We start from the raw sequence: 26150 nt of genomic DNA on the forward strand, positions 1-26150 counted from the left end.
ACAAAGCTTAGAATGAATTAGCAGCGACTGTTCCGCGAACTACTAGTGCCACTTCGTCGATTAAAACCGAGTTGTATGGCTTGGGAGTCGCAGCTTGTATTGTATTTTCATCGTTAAGCATTTGTTGTCATTATCTGAGTTACGCCTGTGCTCTTCTTAGGAGATAGCACAGTCGTGCGTCAAGTTAGATATGTGATCTGCATTATGCTTAGCTTCGTTTCGGCTAAAACGTGGTTTCAAGGTGCTTTTTGAATTTCATGGACAGTTGGCACCTGATAAAGACTACATCTGTCATCTTGAGGCGATTGCCATGTGGTCAGCAACTATTGTTGACAATATACAAGTCCCGCTGTACACGGAGACACAGCCAGTTGGTGCCAACACCAGTCAATGCGTTTACTGTGTGCTTGTAACACTTTTATAGAGCGCGCTGTTGCTAAGCCCCTGTCGGTAAGGTAGGTTTCAGTTTTGCAGATTTTTTTTTCTCAGGCGGACCATTTTATGGGTCTTGCATTTTTGGAAAGATCGACATCATAATTCCTCTATAAGCCGAGTGATTTGAAACTTTAATTCGGACCGATGGCAATACAAGTGATATCAAAGACGATATCTATTTGCTTAATATCACTAGATCTGGAAATAAGACGGGCTTCAACACCTCAGTCAACATGCCCGCCAAGAGGCACAGACACCAAGCATTTTGCCCACAGATGCAGGGACTGATTATCTTTCTACCCGATTACTGCAATTCCACAGGGCGCGTCCTTTTTAATACAAATGGTTTTTTATCAGGTGGAACGAGTGATAGTGGGCCCTACATACTCGAAGAAAAATCCATTAGCAACCCCTGCTCCTCTTAGGGATGTAACATCGGCTGTTGTTCCAACAACGAAATCGCAACTCCCTAGCAGCTCGCGAATTGCTTAGGATGCTCTGCGTAGCCACAATGCTCAATGTGCATCTTCTTTGCAGCCTCGTTTCACCCCACTCTGAATAGGTACATGTCAAGTACGAAGAGGAGTTAATACCCTCGCTCCTAAGGTTTGTTTTCCTTGTCGATGGTAAAACCACTAATGTTCTGCAACTTTAGTGTTGAATCCCAGTGATAGTAACAAGACACTTTGTTGTAATCCCGAAAACCGATGTGATAATATCGCTCGTTAAGGACACGACCTTCAAAGCTGCATCAGTGCTTGTGCTTGCGCTGGCCGTACTAGAGCTATCCGCCAGGTGGTAAAGAGTTTAGCATCTGTGGGCACTTCTGAGACAGCATTAAATAAGCGCGATAGCCTGAAGGCGTTAGCAGCTCAATTACTAAAGATGCCTGGACCAAACTGAGTATGCAAGCACTACTTTTGATTTCACGGTAACAGTGCACATCAGCATATTATCCGACGATCGTACTGAGATCTCCTGATGCTACGTAATCTGCACCAATGTGATTTTCCATAGAAGACAGTATGTATCTCCCAGTAGGACTCACCATACAGACAAATAACTTATAGTAAGGTGTATTTTCATTTTTTTTTCTACAAAGAACACTCTCGTCTGTGAACGAGGCAATATAAAACCACGAGAAGTTGATAAATGCTGGGGCACTGACTGCCGTGTGTACCTACTCTATAACACCTGGGTAATCCGAATCCAAAGATGGGGGCGAGTGAGTTAAGATAGAGCTTTTAGTTTAAAAACTCATGGTACTAATTCGGGGCCCCGAGTGGCCGATTAGTCTAAAGCGCTCACCGTTCCGGATCACTGCCATCTCACCTCTGTCTGCGCGAGTTCGAGTCCAAGGCTCGGCTAGCGTGGGTATGTGGGAAAGCCTGCCAGTAACTTCTCGTGGGTCGGTGGTTCTTCCCTGGGTTTTCCAGGGTTCTTCCTCCACCAGTTATACTGGCCGTTATGTATAGCCTATATTGTGCTGAAAAATGGCGTTAAACCCTAGAACAACAACAACAACATGGTACTAATTCAGTCCCCATAGTACACCTATGGAAACACCATGATATTAAAAATTCAATAACTTAAAATTTTTGAGTGCTCATGATCAAACCTATATTTATCAGTATAGATGAAACCTGGCTGTCAGCTACAGTGTAAAGGTTAGGATATAAGACGCAGCATTTTTTGGACCTGCATGTGTTTGAAACATGTGCATTCAATTCCGCACCAAAGTAAAGAGTCAGGTGCTACGTTTAGTAATGAGTGTTCCAAACTCAAGACTGTTAAAGGACTAACGTTCCATCAATAAAACGTCTATTTTTTTCCACTTACAACTAGGACAAGCTCTCAAAAGATTCTTATTCCTAAAACATAACTTACGTCAGCCTAACCCATATATACTCTATTTATGTTCATCCATTTCCAGGCTGGTTCCCATTTTTCCATACCATTAGTACCATGTGTCCTTAAGAGTGAGTGTGATGCTGACCATCCCAGTTACAGCGATTTGAGAAGTCTGTCCTGGAATATAAACCTGCATTCTTTTGAATGAGTATGAACAGGCCAGCATTAACCCACTTGCAAGACAAGCATGTTATTACAACTGTTTAAGTGTACACTGACACTATGCAATGAGTAGAGGTAGGGCCTGCATGCAAAGCCACCAAACACCACAATGTCAATAAAACTGCACTATCCATAACTAGTGTGACATAAGGGCTTGTAGCCATCTAGTTTCTCACCTCTTGGAACTTTTGTCATGCTTTGCACCTTCCTTGTTGTGGTGTCTACAAGCTATTTTACTAGTGACTTGTGCAGAGGGGCAAATCTTGGGGCCATTATCATGATACTGAGTGCTAACATATACTCGGCCAGCCGCTAACTATGCTGAAGGTTTTATGTAGAAATGATGCAGCTTTTTTTTACCCATTCTTTCATGCTGCTGGTGTCAGATCTGTGTTGGAATGACAGTAGGATGGTGTCGGTAATCATGCACCACCTGTATTTGTGATCTATAGTGATAGCGTGTTCACAGGTGTTTGGCGTGGGTTGTATCCTCGTGTAAATTTCTGTCAATGGACTATTGGTTCCGTATATGGTATGCAGTCATCCTTTATGGTATGCAGTAGTATGCATTCGTCCTTTAGCCATTGAATACATTCTTGTATATCCTGATGTTTTATCTTCTACTTCAGCCTTCTTTCTTCTACAGTGATGTGTTTATCAAGTACTTTAAGCTTGGAGATTAATTATAAGCTTGCCACAAATCTGTTAAAGTGACTGTGTTACGGTCCAGTACATGTATCTTGCATTCGGAGGTTTTCATTGCATACGCTAGTTTCTTTGATTACCACTTCCTCTGATTCTAATGCAATGAACTAATATCCACAAGCCTACATGCATCAGTCAGGATCTCTTCTTGAGGTATGGCAAATAGTCTTCATGTTTGTGCTGATAACGGATTATTTTTAACCCTACTGTTCAGAGAAAGTGAATACCCTGCTTTTGTAGTGTGGATGGGGCTGAGAATTCTCTTAGGTCTCTTTTATGCATCAGCAAGATCCAGTTCTTTCCCTGGTCTTCTGTGAGGGCACCAGGCTTAGTTCGCTTTTAAACTCCAGTTGCTGGTGAATTCCATTGTTTTGTGGTACACATGAAACTCAGCTGTGCATTGTTCTAGTTCCCCATCAGAGGATGTGTCTCTTTTTTGCTCTGACCCACCTGGTACCTAGTTGTCACTAAGCATGGAAGAGGTTCAAGTCATTTACCTAGAAGTGGAATCTGGAAATGCCTGTATCTGTTGTAGCTCCTGGTAAGCAAGGCATCTTCTTCCTTGGGTGGAGGATCCTCTTCATGATCAAAGCAATTTCAAAATTTTCAGTCATGATTTGACTGCTCAACAAACTGAAGAGATGGCATGTGAACTTCAATATAAAAAAGCATGTCCCAATATGGAAATAAGCTTGACACTCTTTGTTGCACACTTGGAGCAAAAGAAATGTGAAGCATTGTTGTTATGACTAATAACCAAAGTACCATAGACAAAAACCTGCTGCTATCTGCGGATTTCTAAACTCCATCCAGAACAAAATTGTTCAGGTACTGCTATGCTTACATTTGTAACTGCTAAAAACAGTGGCTTGCCAACTGTACAGTCATTTACAGTTTTAGCACCATTTTTGGCACAAGATACCACCAACTAATAACTGTCCATAAAAAAGGAAAAGATCATGTATGGTATGGATTTTAATGATAAAACAAGAGCTGGAACTAATTTTATAATCCAGTATTCTGATTGGCTGAAAATGAAGTCCAATTTAAAACTGATTAGTCTAAATTTCTTAAGTCTAGGCTGAACTTGAAAAATCATGCTTTTGAAATTGAAACCAGATAGTACTACAAACAAACAGCTTTGATGCAAAATTGTCGGCCAATATTATGATGATGATAATAAATTGGTTTATCAAACCGTGATTTGTGCTGAACAAACCTGTTATGAGATAAAGTGTTTAAAATCAGACAGCAAAATGATCTACCTATGTCATTTGCCATATTACTGGACCTGAATGATGATAAAATACATTGCAACAAACACCATATTAAGTTCTATGAGTTCCATCAGTTAACTTTAATTAGTAAAAAAGTACAACTAAAGCCAATTTATTATAATTGCACAATTTTAATGTCTTTTTTGGAAGTTATGCAAAAAAGCATATTTATTAATTTACTATCTTTGCCATAATTTTTCAGAAACTGTTACTTTTAAGAGACCCTTATAAAAAAAATAATTCATGAACTCAAAGTTTTCAGACTTGTGTAGATGACAATCTGATTTTGTAATCTAATTTTTATACAGTAAATAGGTCAGTGATAGTTTTCCTTAGAAAATTGAAAAAATTCTTTTTGTAATACAATCCCTAGTATATGAACAAGGCTAGTTGGACATCATATCACTCACTTGAATTGGACAAATTTGCTTGAATCATGCTCTGAAACTGTACTATGGAAAGAAAAGTTTCCAGGATATTGCTGCCATGTTATTTATTAATGCTGGTGACATGCTTTTTTCCTCGATTATATATATATATATATATATATATATATATATATGTGTGTGTGTGTGTGTGTGTGTGTGTGTGTGTGTGTGTGTGAGTGATCACTTGATTGGCATAAAAGGGATAATGTGTTCATAATTATGGCCTCTAGAGTGTTCACACGCTTAGCCAATCAGATGTTGCTTATAATCTAACTCAACTGGGATCTTGACTTTATAAACTGACATGCCAGAACTCATCAGAAATATGGCCTCAAGAATGCTCACAAGTTTAGCTACAAGACCACTTTATTAGAACAAGCAGTTGTCACTTATAACTGAACTCATTAGAGAGCTTGACAGTATAAGCTTACTTGGTAAATCCGACACAAATCTCATCAGAAATATTAAACTCTAGAGGGCTCAAATGCTCAGCAAAACAGAAGCAAGATCACTACATTAATGGGTACAGACATCGCTCATAATCAAATGTATCAGACTTGGAGGATATTTAGCTCACATACCAATCTGATCACAAGGTTTCACATGCTCAGCCACTCAGATGCAATATCATCTAACGATATGTGTAGATGTTGCTCAAAGTTGAACTCATCCAAGATCTTGATGATGTAATATTACTTACCAAATTAAACAAAAATCTCAGAAATCTGGCCTTTAGAGTGCGCTCAGTAATTCAGTTGCAAAGTCACTCCATTAATATATGTACCTGTCATTGGCAACAAAATATATCTGAGGTTTCAATGATATATGCTTACATGGCAAAACTGATCAGAAAAGAAGCCTTTGGAGTGTTCTTCAACAACTGTTGAAGGACACATGGATTATGACAAGTGAGACAGGGCCATACCATTTGTTCATCTGGCCAGGTGAGTTAAAAACCAAAAGAATGACTATGTACACTGCCAATAAAAGACTGTCAATAGTTGCCATTTTTCTGATGATCAACATTAGCTTCATATGAATATATTGTAAAAATTCAAGATTTCTTAAATTTTACATTATCTATACATCGGCATTATTCTAAAGTCAACATCAATCAAAATGCATGACAACAGCAAGGTTCATATCAACTGCAGTAAGTTTGATGGTCAGTTTCTTGTCATTTTGTTGATGCCCTAACTTAATTATAAATGTCTCATATAAAAACAAATTGCATTTATTTCAACTTTGATTTAACAGATATTGTGTATGAAAGAAAATATCTTAGTTTGGCAGATTACAAAATTTGCCAAACAATTACCTGCAATTTAGAATTTGTAAACCTCATGCTAACTGGTCAAATTAAATATTACTCTCCATTTAGGTTGGTGATATTAGTCTTGTATGCTTGTCACTGAAAACTGCTTGCTTAATGTTGAAGGAAGAGAGTGAGTGAGAGAGAGCTTCTAACCAAGATTCTCCAACATGATTAATGTTCACCATGTTAAACATGAACCAACTATTTTGTCATGTCAGTGTAAAGATTTGGACTGTAATAACTTATGGCACTATTCTCAATTCCTCTTCATAATGTATGACACTTTATCAACAGTCCACTGCTGTACAGGATGATTGGTTATTTGTTCAGGCTGCATGAAAATAACAGCACACAAAATGAACAATACTGAGGACTACCATATATACCTGCTTATAAGTCCAAATGCAAACTACACAGACCCAGTTCTGCCATCACATAATGTGCTGTCATATCTGGGTCTGTGCAGTTTGTTATGAGTGATAAGCAAAACAAACATCACACACCCTGATCTGCAGGCACATTATGTTATAACAGGCAGGGATCTTTATTGTTTGCAGTCTGACTTAACTTAAAAGTGATTATATATGTCTTCACTGATGAAATCTGAATTAAGGAAGCAATATGCCTGTGATTTTTATTGCATGAAGGCTTCAGTATTCTTACAGTCGCTCTTCAATATACCAATTAAGCAAAACCAGTGTAGTCTTATATACTATGAGGTGATCATGATCAAATGTTCTGAAAACAAAAAACTTCAATGATGTTTAAAAACTGCCATTTCAATATAGGCTTTTGTAAGTCTCGAAATAGCAGCATTTACATAAATTGTCAAAAGCAAATGATACTTAGACTACACAGATTTTTATTTTGTCATTATCAACCTTGAAACATAACTGTTAATTAGCTTGAAAATAGTGGTAAATCTTGCCCCTTTCATATCCTAAGTTTCTGAAGAATTTTGTTAAGACTTATTTTCTTTGTCCCTAAGTTTTAGTACATCGAAAAAGCTTAGCATGTTTTGGCAGCCAAAGTCATAAGTCAAGATGGTATCCTACAATTTTGTTCCATAAGTGATTTATGTTTTTCTTTAAAAAAATACAAAAATATTAACTATGTACTTTCAGTTCTACTAATTACACTGTACTGAAATGGAAGAATCTATAATATAAATAAAAAGATTGCAATTTTATATCTTCCATGGATTCTCTTTCCATTACAACAAGTTGTTATAGTACACAGACCTGTAGCATAAACTGTCTTACAGCTCTTTAGTAGTATTATTCAATCACAAATTTAAAAGACAATACTACGCCAATACTTTACACAAAATATTATAAAAATCAACATTAAAGAATGCGTAACAATTCTGCTGTGAACGGCTAGAAACAAGCATATGAAATGACAAACACATTAGTGAACAAATTTCTACACAAGAATTAACACAAAAATAAATACTGCAGCAAAGCATTGTTCTGCTAATGATAGCTCACATTGTTTTTCTATGAGATTATATAGACAAAAACAAATAATAATAAAGACAATACAAGTACCAAAACCTTGATTTTTCCTATGCATGATAATTTGTTAACGATTCAAATAATAACTTTTTCAATAGCATAAAAGTCAAATTTTTAATTATATTGGACAAAATAACAAAACAGAATTATGCATACTGAATACATCTTTCCAACAACTGTGCTGTCTTGGCTTATGTTATTTTGTGATGTAAGTGTTTAAAAACATGCCAAACAAATGAAATGAAAAATACTATTCTTAATGCTGCTTTCTTCAATGCAGCAAAGAGATCCATAATTCAACCACTCCATGGTAACATCATTTGATCTAAAGTTAAACAGCAATGATCACACACACACACACACACACACACTGTAAAAAAACTTTACTTTTACAATGTAATATATATGCATTTATATGTTATATCAAATAGGCACTAAGAGGGACATAACACCACACAAGACACCTTGAAGCTTGAAGGGACTGATGCTTCACTGGCCAAAGGATTCACAGGAGTCCACTGTAAATATTTTCTCCTGTCCTTTTATTCATTGTAACTGCTAATTACTGAAACATCTCCGACATTCTTGAGAAACTCCAATTTGGTAACAAAATTATTTTCTTACACGTTCAAATTCACAAGAAACCTCAAATGCAGTGCAAATTATTTGGTAATTAACTCTGACCTTGAACCTGGTATCATTGACAGATGATCAATGAACTTATCTGTCTTGGGTACATTCAAGGTATACCCAAATGCTAAGTTTGGTTAAATATGTAATCATTATATTTTGCTAAAAAGAACAACAAATCAACTTACTGAAATGGGTACCATTCAAGGTATTATTCAGATACATCTACAAACTGGATTTTATATTAATCCATTCATATTTGTTTGTGTTATCATACTTATAAACCAAGCACAGCTAAGTACAAAATTATTCACAGACCTTTAACGTTAAAATTGTTCTCAAAATGGTATCATCTTGTTCACTGGAATGCAAGCAGCTGCAAAATCAGGACAAAATTCATTCGTTTATGTAAAATTCATTGTGTTCGTAAGCTCAATGATGTATAAAAATGCAAGGAAGGCCAATCAGGTCTGATTTTCAAACACCTTCACAAAAGTACAGATATGTAGATGGTCAGAACTGTGCCAATTCATTCAGAACCTATTACATATTAAAGTGTTTTAGGGGAAAAGGCAGTGCCACCATTCATGCATGAAGACAAACAATGAAAAGATTTTCATAATGACCACAGCTATGCCATACTGGAGGCAAGACTATTTTCATTCAGAATTAGTTATATATTTGTTTGGTGGGTTTTTTTTGGTGAAAACACATGTTGATCTGATCATCTGTTCAGGAGAAGCATCTATGTTGAGAGGTTCAAATTGGCCATCTAGGCAACCATTTTGGATGCTGGATCTCCATCACTGAAGTAGGGGCATAACAATATATTGCAGGAAATTAAGTTTTTTTTATCTTCTTAAGAAAACAATCATAAGCAAAACAGACCCATATTTATTTAGCCATCCATTCAAGAACAGTAATGTAATGTGATTTTGTTTACATTTTGGAAGGTCACAGTGGCATCTAATTTATTTTGGAATGACTACATATGGTAAGAATTGTTTTTAGTGAAAACCCCATGTTGATAGAACCATACCATCAAGAGGAGTTGTAATAACAATTTTCAAGATAATCACCATGGTTATCATGTTATTTAGGACCAACTAGATAGCACAAGTCTTTGGGGTAAGTATCATTAACAATATTTACAAGCTGGGTAACATGGCGACAATACTGGAGATCCGATGGCACAATTTTCATTAGGACCAACCACATGTCATATTAATTTATTTTTTAAAGTGGAAACCTGATGTCACTATGCCTATTCATTCTGAATAACTGGCAATAGTTTGATTTTCAATATGCCCCCTTGTTGGCCACAATAGAGATCTAATCTTCATCTTCATTTAGGATCAACAAAATAAGAAAAGGTCCTTCACTGAAAACATGTCAATATGACCATCTGGGCAGAAGAATTAGCACTGTAAAATTTTCAAGATGGTCAAAGTGGCCAAAATGATGGCCAGGTTGACAGTCAAATTAGCAATAGTTTCCTTTAGGATTAACATGATAAAAAGTCTTTCAATGAAAACCCATCTCACCATAGTGACACTGTAACACACTGGTGACACATAGTTCAGAAATAGTGACACTATTTGTAAGATGACCATGGCCATACTGGATGACAGATCAGCACCATTTAGGATCAATTAATCTTTCAGTGAAAACCCTATGTCAATTAGCAATAACAAGATTTTCAAGATGGTGACCATAGTGTCCATGAAGAATATCAGATTGACACCATTTTCAATTAGAACCAACAATATTGGAAGTCTTTAAGTGACAACCCCATGTCAATGTGATAATCCATTCAGGAGAAGCAGCAATAACAAAATGTTTAAGATATCAAAATGGAAGCAATATTGGATGCCAGATTGCTACCATTTTGCATTCAGGACCAACTAGACATCATAATAAGTCTCTTGGCACAAACCAGTCATATATATGACCATCTGTTCAGAATGAGAAGTTACTGTGCAATGAGATTTTCTAGATGGTCACCATGGCAACCATACTCGATTTCTATTTTATTTAGAACCAACTAGACATTGTAATGAATGTGTGTGTCAAGTTGCATATCAATCCTTCCAGTAGTTTAGAAGGAGCTGAGATAATACATTTTACCATCACACAGACAATGCATGACAGGCCATCACTCAGTCTCTTCTAGATCTTGACCACAAAAACTAAAAATGTTTTAAAGAAGCAAATGGTTATAGTGTAAAGGCACACCACACACTATAGCTATGTACATTATATTGTATTATGAAAAAAAACTATAATCAACAACAATAAATAAAAAATCCATCACCTTTGGGAGATTAAAATTTTACTCAAGATTTAATTATGCTACATGAATCACAATTCATTACATAGAAAAATTCATTTAGCAAGTGGAAATTGTAGAAAATAAAAAGTACATCTCCTGAGGATTCCTGGGCCCTACTATAAAAACGTAAAATTAAAGCCCTTGTAATATTTTGGTAATTTCCATATAAAACTAGTAGTTCATTTTTAATTGTTGTGGTCTACAGATATTAACTGGAGGAATAACTAATGTACAAAATGTAAAATTACTTTATGACATACAGGAAATGGCTGACAGACAAACAACATGAAACTTTACAAGATATCTAGGCCTGACTTCTTAGAAAACTACAATTGTCTCCACTTCTGGCTTCCTAGAAAATGTTATCTGTCACAAGGAACTGAAAAACAAAAGATTTATTTGAAATGATATATTTCTTTTATCACCAGAATTATTTAAATATAAAATTAAATATTTTAATCAACTTAACACTTTTAAAAATATGCGAATTTATCATTACATATCTGACAAATAAGAAAGGTTCAAGGACATTTCAGCAACACAATTGGAAATGCTCCCCATAAAAATGCATGTGTTATGCATAACATTTGGTCCCAATATGTTAGTTCTTCCAAAAACTACACATTCCTGAGTATGCATACATTTTTATGGAAATGTGTGTATGTGTGTGTGTGACTTGGATTTTTAATGCAGCTTTAACAATTTTTCAGTCATATCGCTACGATGTCTGCAATTTATAGTGATGTCTAGCACTGGGGCATCACACTGCAGACATGTAGCATGATGTCCCATCCTGTCAAATTATCCTGACACCAGGCCGACCAGTCCTAACACTAATCTCCTAATGCTGAGCGCCAAGCGAGGCAGGTGTAAGTACCATTTTTGTAAGTCTTTGGTATGATTCGGCAGGGATCAAACCCACGACCTCCCACATCCGAGGTGGACTCTCTATCCACTAGGCCACTGGAGTGGTTATAAACAAGTAGCCAATCATATTATCATTCGAAAAATGGCTAATTCTCAAAACTGACAATATCAGCTGTTTATTGATTACAAAATCTACAGACCCCGAAATGATTTTTTTAAAAACCAAATCTGCACTTCATTTGAATTCCATTTGTATTCCATCATCATTTTCATTGTTGGTCTCAAAAATGCATCCAGTTATTGCTTTCATCAAACATTTCCTTTGATTTTTCTTCATTAGAATGAAAATGTATTTACTAAAGTTGGGTTTCCCATTTCTGCACGTTAAATGGAGAGAACAAAAGCTTTTGTACCTGGTCTTAATAAAAGTGTTGTACTGAAAAACAAATACATTAAATACAAATGACAACTGATGGTACAAAATCCCCAAAACTGCAATAAATGTAAAAACACAGTTGTCGAATATTTTGTTAGAGAATTTTATATTCCTTTTTTGTTCATTAAAAAATGGTTGTACAGATACAATCAAAGGTGATAATATTGTCACACTGATTGTGTTTTTATCGCTTCCCTAGGCTAGAAATATACCAGTGGCTTGTACATCAAGACACTGTTGGTCAGTGTGAAGAATCCAATCCTGAAGTATGATGCAAAACAGGTATCATTCATGGAAATTTAGCAGCTTGAAAACAATCAATTTTTAAATCAATTCATGCAATACATGTCTTTGCAAAAATAATTTATTAACTCATTTTATCCACGTAATAAAGATCACTTTCCTTGACAACTACTTCTAAAGTGGTCATGACATATATTTGGTTGTTTAAATACAAATGCAGATCTTTCATTAGCATAATTGATTAGCTTCCAGTGCAGTACTGGACATGGAAGGTAATCATCTGTACAATCAAAAGTGAAAGATTGTTGTTGTTGTCGGGTTTAACGCCATTGTTCAGCACACGATAGGCTACATATGGCGGCCAGTATTAATGGTGGAGGAAGAATCTGGGAAAACCCCGGAAAGAACCACCGACCGACGAGAAGCTACTGGCTAGCTTTCTCACATACCCACATTGGCCAAATCCGAGACTCGAACCCACACAGACATAGGTGAGATGGCAGTGATCCATAGCAGAGAGTGCTTTTAGACCACTCGGCCACCTGGTGCCCCACAAAAGTGAAAGAATAATTACTGTCATTTAATCAGTTCATAACAGAAACCAATGCTGATGTTAGTACAGTGCCTTTCACTAATTCAGTTCCACTGACTTGATGCACTGAAATAAAATGTGATATCCTCATTAGTATCTGGGTTGAGTAAACACAACATAACAAGTCTATGTAAAACACTACAAATCAATCATGCAAATTTGTTTTGCTTGAAGAGCTAGGGAACCCTCTGTGCCATGAAAGGAGATTCCCTCCACAGGTGCATTTCCCTGGATTCTGAATCAACAGGTCAAGAAGATCTTGAACCACAATCACTGGAGCCACAGGGATGCAAGCAGGATAAGCCTGGATTGACAGGTGGCAAGGCACAGGCATACAGCCAATCCCACTTCAGTTTGATGGCATACATCATTCATGTCTCTTGATCTGGCACTGAAGAGACATAGAGAATAAATTTCTCTTTCAGCTTTGTTCCAACAAGTCTACCAATTGTTTTCCCCACGGATGAAAAAGTGTTTCATAGATCATTTCATGAAGACTGCTTGCCTGTCTGCACAGTCTGTCCATCAAAACATTCCACTTGCGCAGAATGAGGCACGCCCTAGGAGTGATCTCCACTCTGTCCAGTGGAGGATTCTCCAAACTTCCATGCTGAGATAAGGGCATACATGCTTGCCTGGCATCTAAGGTATGCTGTGACTAATGTATTATCTCTGCCAACAATGACACAGTGATGTCTTATGTGGTCAATGCACAGATTGTTCATGTGAAGGAAAGGTTCTTCCTAAGACCACAAGCCCTGCAAAACTATTTTCTCAGGCACTAAGGGAGCCCCCTCCCCCCCCACCTGAATCTGTGGCACTGGTGTAAAGGATGAAGTCAGGTTCTGAAGCATGCATCTACACTTCAGTCAGAAATAGATCCCGATTTTCCAACCCAGATGGTGATAAAACCTGGATCCTGGGCAGAGGGTCCTTGTGAGGTCTCACTTTGCAAGAAGCAAGAAACAGAAGGGCTGCATAAGAACCCTTCCTAATCTTAAACTTTTTTCCTTTCCTAAGAAACTCAGGGAATAAAATACTATACTTCTTAAGTTTTTCGTCCTCCCTACTGTGTCCTTCCTTAGAAGAATGAACACCTTTTCCTATAGAAATATCAGTTGGGACTGGTAGAACAAAATGGGGTCTTTGAAAGAGGAGGTAGGTCCTGTAGATGAAGCCAAAAACCCTCCTTAATTGTGAAAAGGCTTAATCTGGTACCTAAAGGGATATTAGAAAGAGGGGAGCACAGCAGGCAAGGTTGCATCTCCCTGTCTCCATTAATGTACCGCAACTGCATGATGATTTATCATATTAATGTCAATGGATGAACAACAACAATAATAACAAACAGTACAAAAAATTATATTTTTATTATCTGACAAGACCCTAATGCTGTACTTGCAAAATGATTAATTACTTGCTAGATTATTTTAATTTCTTTTACATCACAGTATTTTTATCTATATTACTGTCTTCAGGGAAACCTATTCTGATTGATGGTTACTGTTTTACTCTGTACTTGAATAAATAATAACCACCCATCAGAACCAAATGTGACATATTTCACTGCATGTCATACCAGAAGTGTAGCCCTCAAATTTGATCCAAGTAGACAAGATATGATGCAACAGAACTTTGCATAATATTGCTTATAAAATGATCAGGAAAGTACTTAAATCATATATGGGGAACAAATCTGGAATATCTTCTTTACATTAACATACTTTGTCAGTGGCTGATCATACTGAAGGGATAAAATAATTAGCATGGAATGGGGGGGGGGCAAATTTCAAACCATGTGTGTTAGTCACTTTGTGTTAATTTACAGAAGGTGAATGGATGTTGTCACGAGTTTCTCTCTTTTACTGACATACTGACTGCATATACCTTACATGGCCATCTCAGATGAATTCTCTTTTAAAGAATAAAACTGCAAATGACTAATAATTATACATGACTATTGAAAACTGAAGCATCAATTCTTCATATCTCGTACAAATATGGGTATCAATATGGAAAAAGTACTGACACATCAATATATAGATTAATCATTTCACTCCTACTTCACAGATTGTTGTTACAGTGGCAGTAGTTTCTCGGGATGCCCCATACCACAAGTACTCACAAAATTTAATGATTCATCCAGTGAAAGTACTTAAGTGCATGACAACTGTACACAGTCAATCTGCCATCAGCAAAGAGACATGCAACATGCATGACAACTGCACACAGTCAATTTGCCATCAGCCTAAAGACATCTAACACACATGACAACTGCATACAGTCAATCTGCCATCAGCATAGAGACATGTAACATGCATGACAACTGCACAGTCAATTTGCCATCAGCATAAAGACATGTACCATGCATGACAACTGCATACAGTCAATTTGCCATCAGCATAGAGACCTGTAACATGCATTAAGAAAGTTAAATCTGATTATACCAGTGCTTGAGTTCTAGATAAACTGCCATAATCATGCACTTACTAAGTGACCTGCAACTGAGCAATGAAAAGCTTTATCTAATAAGACCTAACCAGTTAGTAAAAGCAGAGGTTGTACAATGGTGGACATGCAAGTTTTCATTATTCATTGGTAATGTCTCTGTTGTCGGGGGGTGGGGGGGGGCGCGAGCATGCCATATTCTCACAGTACTAAAAACAGAAATGAATCACAAATTTAAGACAATCATTTACCTGCTAATGGAAGTTTCTGTACTTGTTTATTTATCATTTATCTCCAATCCTGTATTCAGCAAATGATGCCAATTTTGCAATAAACAACATCCAATATGCTGTGTTTACAGCCATATGCTAAACAAGATCCTCAAATTCTTGGCAAATGATGTAATCACATAGAGATTCATACCAGTTATGAAATGAACACAACCTCACTAACAACACAGCAAATCATTGTCCAAGGCAGAAAAATGAATATTACCAATTTTAAAAGTATTTACATATTTATCATCATTGTGAAACAATACAATTTTATATCCAGTTATTCTCAGAAGAGGTGATATTGGCACCTGAAAGCATGTCTGCTCCCAAATACTCAAATTTCTGAGAAGTATAGCAAGTCCACAAAATATTCCTTTATTTGCAACAATCAGCCATTGCAATGAATAAGTTTCTTATTGGCAACAACGGCAACTTTCAACTTTTCCAAACCTCTGCTCTTATACACACTGCTGTTGAGTTTGTCAAAAGGCACCTGCTCTTTAGGAGAAGTTTTGTGGGGTTTCCTTTGGTTTTTTATCTCTTGTTTTTTTATTTGCATTAATTTGTCATCTTTATTTTGGTAAATGATTGATGGTGTTACTTGCCCACTTTTTATGGACATGTGTTTAAAGAAATAGATTCTTCAATTTGAGAAAGGACTGACTTTGCGGGTTTAATGACATTTTTCAGCATACAATAGGCTATACATGGCAGCCAGTATATACTGTGGAAGAACCGATGACCCATGGGCAGCTACTGGCAAGCTTTCTGACATACCCACACTGGCCAAGCCATGATTCAAACCCAGATGAACAGAGGTGAGGTGTGAGTGATCTGGAAAGGTGAACACCTTAGACCACAAGGCCACCTGTGGCACCTTTAAAGGCAGCTAATATGTTATTATATGTTCTACAAACAACACTCCTCCATTTTCACTTCTTTAGTTCCCTAATTGTTATATATTTAACTGTATTAATTATTCATTACAGCTTTTCTTGTATTTATAGGTTACTGCATTTGTATGGGAAAATATGAACCAGTTTTTCGGATGGGAGTGCAGTATATCCAGCCGACAAAGTGAGTTCATATTTTCCCATACTAATGCAGTAACCTTTTTATTATATGCTAATTTTCTTATTCTACCTAAGGTTTAATTATATAAATGAAAATACACCACAAGAAACAAAGTAACTGAATGTATGCCATATATCAAACTAAATACACAAGCGCAGATTCATCATTACACAACAACAACATTATTAATGCACACATAACTCCGCCCAGAGAAATTTGAATTTAGATGTGCACTGGACATAACTCTCAAAATAAAATGGCATTTTTGTCAACTTAAAATTGAAATTTGCAGTCGTATTGTGAATGAATGCGCACTGCAGCAACTTTTCCATTTGATCTGGAACGGATATTTTTTGGTATTTTTGTTGTTGGACTGCATATATCTGTACCAATTCTACATGAAGTACATCAGACTTCAGCGGCAATGAAGCAGCGTGTTGAGATCTGCAAGTGTGTTTCTGTTCTGTCACTGAATGTTTGAAATCATAATGTGGAAAAAAAATGAAGTCTTTCAATTGCAATTATCAAAAAGATGCTATTAAATATAATATTTATTTCATTTTGAATGCAGTAAGGAGGATGTAATTGCACCTGGAATATAGTCAAAATTACAGTACAATTTTGAAATATGTAATCAAGCTTGAAAACCCAAGACATGGCTCATGTTATTCAAATTTGCAGAACTAAGAAAGTACATTCTGAGGAAATTCAGGATGTAAAACTAAGTAGAGTTTTTGTCATTCTTATTATCAGCTAAAGAAGACAGTTTATGACTTGTCACGCATGTTATTTGTAGGAACCCAGCAATTTATGAAATCTAATGTCTATTGCCCGCCTAAATCCGAAACATTTATCAAAAAAGTTAACACGGAATGTAGCAAAGCAGCTGCTATGTGGCAGTCCATGAAACATCTGCTTTAGTTTAAACAGAAACAAATTTAATCAATGAAAATGTAAAGCGCCTACTACGTGGGTGTACATGATTTGTTTACAAAGTAGTTACCATACAGCCATCGCCGCATATTTCTGATATCGCGTTCATTTACCTAATGCATTGAAGTTTTTTTGTAGTCTATGAATTCATCCACATTGTCAAAGTTGGCATCTCTACTTTCAGCTGGTTCACTTCATCCACAGACAAATAAGATAAATCAAAAGTGCTGGCATCTGTGTCCATTGTTTGTTTACAAACAGAAAGTAGTTCCTTTATTCATGTGAGTTCAATATGAAGTGTGTACAAGTGAAATATCAAAAAATACTGAACAATTTTGACATTGTAAAAAAAAGAATGAGCACATAATAATACTTAATATGAATAATTAGCATTATTTTATTTATAAATTTTTTCATATCATTTATTTATAACAATTAAAAGAGTCATACTGTAACATTCTAGGATGCCATCAAGAATTGAATACAATGACCCTTACCATGTACCTTATTTTGGGCAGCTAGTGATATGAAAGAAAGTTAATCATGTGACTAGACTTGTATCACTTCAAACCATCAGCAACTCAATGACTTTATTCAGTCATGCAGGACAAGATTCTGCTTTTAGTATTAGACACTGGAGACTAATATTTGGAAGGGGAGAGGGGTAATGGGAATGTAGATCTTTGATAAATTTTATATTGATTCATTATTTTATTCTTAATTTCAAGAAAAAGAAATGTTGTTGAAAAACTATGTTACTAATTAATATCAAACAATAACAAAAACACAGCTACAAATATCTGACATATAGTGTGATTACTGATTTGGAATGGAAAGAGTCCATACTGTAACATTAGGTAATCTGCAAGAATAGCAGAAACAGGTATATATGCAGCTCTAATGCATCTGATGTAGTGTCGTCATAACACACAAGTGCTGCCAACTGTGCAAATAATGAAGATAAACAATAATTTGTATCTCTGTTCATTAAAAGTTATACATCACATACATTTGCTGAAACATAGTATACGGAGATCTACTTATAGATATTGTTCTCATAGTGCTCCCTCACCCCATAAAAAAAATCTCCCCCTTACAGAAATGTAATACTCCTGGAGAAATCTCTGCTGGCCATACTATGTGCCAGTACATATGCTGATCTATGTTTTACTTCCTACATAACCCAGGCTATTTCTGGACCGTTTGCTGGCCTAATAACTGGGATCTGGCAGCTACATGGCTATGGTTTGAGTAAGTCTTGGTTTTGTTTTGATACATTTCCTTTTTTCATAGTATTCAGAGTAGTGAGGTTTTGATTGACTGAAATACTGTATTGCAACTGAAAAAAGAAGATTTTTGATACCAGAAACATGACTGGTTGCAAAAGGATATGAAGCTTAGGTCTTTAAAGGTGTTTTAAAGGGAGAACACTCACCTGGTGCACAGCACTGTTTTACTTGCTTCTGATATTGTTCCTACCACCTTGTCAATTTCTTCATCTGATAGCTTGGCATTCACAGCCACTCTTATGCTGAAAACGGAGACAAAATCTGTGTGATAAAAAACACAAAAAACATTTTAACTGCCAACATGAACAGAAAATTCTAGCTAAGTCAATAGCCTTTACTGAGGTCAATGACGGGAATTACAGAAATTCAAAATGTTAAGGAAGAGCATCTGTACTGTAAAGCTCAAACAAATGTGTACAGGTGAATAATAGTTAACTGTATGTAGATATGATTGTTTATGAAGTCATAAAAATAGATTTACGAAAAGATAGACTGATAATACTCTTGGACTTAATTTGCCTGCAGCAATAACATCCATTTAAACTCCCCCTACTAAAATAATGGTGTAAAAATTACAGTCAAACATGTCTAGAAAGTGCACTTAGTAGTTGCATTTTGAGGACAAGTGTCTTTGATATGCAGGTTTAATCTGAAAGTGAAGTGTTCACAGATGTCCTTATCAGCAGGTGTCCCTTAGACAGAGGTACCTGCTGAACTTTCACTGAATGATAATCATAAAATCATCATTTTTTTGAAAATATAATATTCAGCACACGTGGTATACACTGACTTAGAAGTCAAGACCAACAGCAAGCAGCATTAATCCTGATCTGCCATCACATAATGCGCTGGCAAATCAGGGTATATGTTGTTTGTTCTGTTTATTACTCATTGCAAAGTGCACAGACCCAAATCTATTGGCACATATGCGATGGCAGATCTGGATCTGTGAAATTTGCAGTTGGATTCAACTTACATGCATATATATATGGTAAAGTAAAATCTGAAATTATAAAATTCATTCTAAGATAATAAAAAGCACTCTACCTAAAATAAAATATCGCTGCTGCAAGCTAAACGCTCAGTCATGAGGATAATCCATAATTAAAAGCATTTCTCATTTCTAGGAATTGAAGTCCGCTACCCACCTTTATTACATATGTCCTTTTGTTTTGAAAAATAGAACAAAAAAGCTGTATGTTTTACAACTGTTTGTCACAGCATCACCTGATTATGATTTCTATCTACAGTGTTATATCAGTAATTAAGATCAATCATACTGTCATATGGCTCCCTCTAACAAAACACAAATTCATCACAGTGACAAATAATGTTCTAGCTACAACAAATTTCAACCACAAAAATAACTGATAACCTTATTTGTAATCCTTTTTAATATATTTGCTCTCATTTTTTGAACTGCTTTTTCATTCACAAGCCATATTAGTGAATCTGAATCATTAAACAAGGCGTTTACTTGTAAACATGAATCACTACATCAACACGAGTACATCAGAATATCTCACATTATACAAATTGTTACAGAGGTAAAGACAAGAGTCACTCAGGCCTGAAATGTCAGCCTCAGTAGTGAGCAACCTTTGATATTGTTGAGTTTACTTTCCTTGAACTGTACCTACTTAACACTTTTCATGAGTATAGGTGAAATAAGGTCTAACAGAACCGAAACTTTATTCAATATTAAGTTGTATATTATAATTTATAGTGTAATGGGGTAGGGGTCAGTAGGGCTTAGAGAGGACTAAGATAAAACAAAATATGTACATAATTTAAATTGCATGTGTTCATTTTATATAAAGAATTATTTAAGATAAAAGATGATACTGATATAATTATTATAAATACAAATCCTCCATTCCTAACCTTCTTGTGACATTTTTTGATCTGCAATATATGTAAATTTTGGTAATGGATCCCAAAATTTTCAGAAACAAACATAAACATGATAATCTTTACTTTAACAAACATACTTTATCTAAATACACGAGTCTCAAATCCCTATAAAATGTTAATACAACTAAAGAGTAATGTTCAGTTTCAATTGCTCCCATATTAAAAATATAGACCTGTTTATATTCTTAAATTTTATATATTGATGATGTAATGAACAGATAACTGAAAATAAAAAAAGTCACATGAAAACTGGGTCACACTGACCTATAGATGATATTGCTGAGTTATAAGTTACATTCTGCATCCATACACCAAATGTCACAAATTCTTATTTTCCACATAAAAATGTATAATATGATATGAGAACTAAATGATAACCAGTCTACTTGACCAATCTGACTTCCAAAATACTTGGATAGACTTTAGAAATATGTTTAGTGAGAGCATGCATATAGCAACTGAATTTCAAATGAGTGACAGAGTTCCACAACCTCTGAAATTCTGGTTAGGACTCAATAAATTAAATTCATGATCAGTTCAATTACAACTCAAGTACGCATTTTTTTATGTCATTGAGCGATGGCAGAAAATTCAGCGTTTTTCCCTGACTTCCATAAATATCTGCAAAATTCATGGGGTTTTCCATGTCAAGAACAAACGTGTTCTTTTTCCTGCCCTTTACCCAATTTCACAGTTGAATGAACCCTATCCAATAATTGGCCCGATATTCTGAAGCTCGTATGTCGAGTTTTCATTTCTCATATTTTGCGAAGTATGAGGAACAAGTTATCAATATTTAAGGCAATTATATGAAATCTTCCATGTAGATGCCAAAAGGCATTGGTAAATTTATTTGCCCTTTCGTTACCCTTGATATCCATGTGACTAAGCCACCAACAGTACAGAATACCTTTTCCTGATCGAAGGAAGAAAACATGTTTCTGTACGATTTGGGATATACATCAATGAAGTTTTGCATGCTTTTCAGTATGGAAAGAGGAAATGAAAAGATAATGGAATTTGTTTTAGAGAGATTAAATTTGAAAGTTTGGCTCCGGTGGCCTAGTGGTTAGAGCGTCCGCCTCGGATGCGGGAGGTCGTGGGTTCAATCCCCGGCCAAGTCATACCAAAGACTTACAAAAACGGTACTAACAGCTGCCTCGCTTGGCGCTCAGCATTAAGAGGTTAGTGTTAGGACTGGTCGGCCCGGTGTCAGGATAATGTGACTGGGTGGGACATCATGCTACATGTCTGCGGCATGATGCCCCAGTGCTAGACATCACTATAAACTGCCACATTGCAGACATCGTAGCGATATGACTGAAAAATTGTTAAAGCTACGTTAAAAATCCAAATCACAACACAACACAAATTTGAAAGTAGTTCAAAGATTTGAATATGACTGTAATTACAGTTGCGAAAAATGGAGGCTACATCTTGTAACTGACTTGAAATAGTACAATGGCCATTGCAATAAAACCTCTAACCTTGCCCCCCTCTTCCAAACCAGAGACACATGGCCACTACAGGATACTCTGATTTAACTTAATTTATATCGAAAAAGGGATGCAATTTGTTGAGGACATTCTGAATTGGCAAGAGCAAATATTATTTTGTGGGGGTTGTAACAGTTCAAGGCAGTGATTTTGGAACTCAGAATTTTACAGTAGTTACAACAATAAATTTTGCTTTTTCTATTTGGGTGAATTTGCATACCAAAAGGTGGAATAAAAATTTGGATTTTGAGCATCTGAAGGTTTGATATTTGGGTACAAGTAATACACAATATGTGGGGTTATATGGGTTAGAAGAAAGTATGGTAGCATGCTGAAGAGTAAATTTTGTTGTTGTTATTGTTTTTGTTGTTGTGGGGTTTAATGCTATTTTTCAGCACATGATAGGCTATGCATAGCAGCCAGTATTAATGGTGGAGGAAGAACCCGGGAAAACCCCCGGAAGAACCACCGACCCACGAGAAGCTACTGGGAAGCTTTCTCACATACCCACACTGGCCGAATCCTGGATGTGAACCCATGCAGACAGAGGTGAGATGGCAGTGATCCTTAATGGATAGCGCTTACGACCCCTCGACCACTCAGGGCCTCCAATAAATTTTGTTAATCTGAGATAAAAGGATGGAGTGTCTACTGCAATATTAAGGCTTTCTGAAGGGATATGCACCTTTGTTTTGCCATGAAGTGGAAGTAATGCATTTTAGCCATGTGTTCCCATCATAGGGGTACATGCTATGTGTCGTGTAATATACTCTTCTTAGTGGTACATGGTATGTGTAGTGTAATATAACCATCGTCAAGGTATGTGTCACATAAAATACTTGAAATAAAAAATATCATATGCAAAAGTTAATAAGGCTCCATATGTGGTCAGTATTATTTTCTGCCCCACTGGCTGAAGAAAAATCATAATGATTTGGTCTGAGTATTTCATAGAACTTGCAAAACGTATTGTACAGTGTACATAAAGTAATTAGTTTCAAAGTTTAATTTTTAAAACAATCAGAAAATGTTGAACAATACTGGTAATCTACATCTACACAGTTGTATCTCACAAAGTCCCCGTTCAGAAAAGTTGTGTAATACTAGGTCCCTGTAAAGCATCACTGTGAATGTTCATATTTTATATATTTATTTTGTTCATAAAACAGGAAGACTATCCTTTTATTTCAAGCACATCTTTTTACTACATATTATATGAAAGCAGTTCACAGTGGTATCTATTCAAAAAAACTAACGTGTAAACCTAGTTTATTACTTTTCTGGTCACCATTAATGTTATTGTGATTTGTTTTTAAAAGTTAAATATTATAAAAACAATTGTTAGCTCCTTGACAACAAAGTTATGAGGGAGGTAGAGTTATGCACATTTGTACATTATTCCGTGTTTCTTTGTGCATTCGTTACATGGTCATTACACCTTTAGTATGTTCATAACACCTTCAGTTTCTGTGCTCCTTTTTCACCAGTACTCACAACAAATTGTAGGTGGATACATCTTATGGCAAGTAAAAAATGTACCAAAATTCAGGTCATCATGAATCGATGGCATTGAATTTATGATGAACCCAAACACAGTCTGTACCACATCTGTAGGCCTTATTTTTGACCGTAAACTAGCTTTCATTCCACATAAATGTATTAGATACAACATGGACACGTAAAAAAGCCCTGGGTTTATCATGGGTCATGGCAAAACCAGATTGGGAAGCATATTAGAAGGTCTTGATCAGGATATATATACATCATTAGTAAAATCTGAATTTGACTATGGCATGACTGCATACAGATCAGCTTGTACATCTCACCTGCAGGTGCCCACACACAAAATATTTTTAACAAAATTTTAAAAAGATGAACCGATTGCTAGTATCATAATCGAAACAAAACAATTTGATATCACATTCATCTCTTAATTATGTGGGACTTAACACAGAAAAAAAGAAAGCAGCCAGCTACATGGAAATTATTAATGTTTAGATATTATCCGACAGTCAAAAAAATACATCTACACGATATAGTCTATTTATATTTAGCAGGAATATTAAACTTTCAATATGTACTTCTCACTTCAAGGTGAAAGAATATTATCCACAAAGACTGATGAAAGTAAATTAGTATGCTGAGAATTATGAAAACTAAACTGACGGAATGTTGCCATTCAATAACTAGACAGCTAGATATGTAAAAAGAAGCTAAATAAGGTATCTGTATAATATAATATATATTCATATATATTCTGAAGGAATAATCAAATGTTGATGCCCAGGGATGCATGGCGACATGATCATAATTTTATAACACATCATTTGTGACTCAGTAAATTTGGAATTTCTGAATCTGACAGCATGTGAAACAAATGTACGGAACATAAGCATGAAGCACAGATTTCATACATTATGTATAGACACACTTATAAGTCAAGTCCAACTGCAAACTACACAGACCCAGATCTGCCATCACATTATAAACTGACAGATCTGGGTCTGTGCAGTTTGTTAGCAGTAATCAGCACATCAAACAACATAGACCTTAATCTACAGGTGCATGATGCTACAGCAGATTAGGATCTTTGTTGTTTGCAGTGTGACTTGACTTAAGAGTGAGTATATACGGTAATTACTCAGGAATTATAGCCATGTACAAAGGCATATTTACAGGGAAAAATGTAATAATAGATTAATGAAAAGATTAGTGACAGGACATCTGAAAAATGGGTCAAATCAATGTATCATTTAAATTTCATTAATTTTAAGTGTTTCATAATGCTTCAAAAAGGAACAAATTTAGTTAGTTGGGGAAAAAAACTTTTAAAACAAAATGAATTTAAGTTAACTTCTTTCAATACACTTTGTAACAGAGTTTTATCACTGACTCACATTTCCTAATTAAATCCAGTCATCTGCAAATGAAGATAACAAAATAAAAATACTTGGAAAATTTCACTAGTCTAATAGGTTTCTGTATAATTGTACCAAGAAGGTCTTCACTCCAAAATAAACACAACAAAAAGACCACAAAGTACAAAAACTAATTAAAAAAAACAAATAATATTCAAATAGTCTAAAATTCTAGTCACAATATTTACATATGCATGTCAAGATGCCTATTAAATCTCATTTGTTCTTAAAATGGATTAATGACAAATGTACAGACGTTTGGACATACAGACATATGGATGGAAAATAATATGCCTGCATTCTGCTTTCACAGCAGAGGCAGGCAAACATAGCAGAGGCATACAAATCAGCTGATCAAATGAAAACAAACCCATAACTGTAATTATGTTGCTCAAGTGTTATACACACAAAAGGCATTGTATTATAGTAAGTCCTAAGTAATGCAAAATTATGTAGTTAATTTGTCATGTGGATATCTTAATGTTATTTTTCTGTATATTATAGTAACTGAATGACACAGTTTACACTAGCATATGTCAAAAGAAAAATATTTATGTGACTGATTGAGCACATGTGTGGTCAGAAAAAATGTTTAAATGTTTAATTTAAAGACAGATTCCCAATACTGGAATAAATATAAGATAGACATGTCAGACTGTATACACAGTGTATCTTGAGATGAAATCACCATATGAAGATTGATGAAAATGCAAATGTTATTTCCAGTTTTTATTGTCTAGCACACAGGCATAGGCTACAATACTTCAAGGAATTTGGTGATTGATATCAAATATCTGTATGAATCACAACTTTAATAATACTTCCTTAACTATTTCAAAATTAAGTGACAGCCTCCCTCCTTTATTCTTTCAATTCATGTTTGTGGGATAAAAGTTAAAGCTACCATATACACTCACTTATAAGATATAAGACAAGTAAAACAGCAAACTACA

General features: G+C 35.5%; 1 protein-coding gene across 1 annotated transcript in view; it reads right to left on the reverse strand.

Moving 5' to 3' along the window:
- Positions 1-4175: 4175 nt before the first annotated feature.
- LOC149807269 (serine palmitoyltransferase 1-like) overlaps positions 4176-26150 on the reverse strand; it is a 103376-nt gene continuing 81401 nt past the window's right edge. The window contains exons 15-16 of the mRNA XM_089964262.1: positions 19016-19111; positions 4176-11091 (exon numbers count right to left, since the gene is read on the reverse strand). Of these exons, the coding sequence (XP_089820388.1) occupies positions 11082-11091; positions 19016-19111 (106 nt within the window). The 3' untranslated portion in view covers positions 4176-11081. The remainder of the gene's footprint in view (positions 11092-19015; positions 19112-26150) is intronic.

The sequence above is a fragment of the Sinohyriopsis cumingii genome, chromosome 1, assembly GCF_028554795.1.
Source record: "Sinohyriopsis cumingii isolate HCF-2022 chromosome 1, ASM2855479v2, whole genome shotgun sequence".
NCBI lineage: Eukaryota > Metazoa > Mollusca > Bivalvia > Unionida > Unionidae > Sinohyriopsis > Sinohyriopsis cumingii.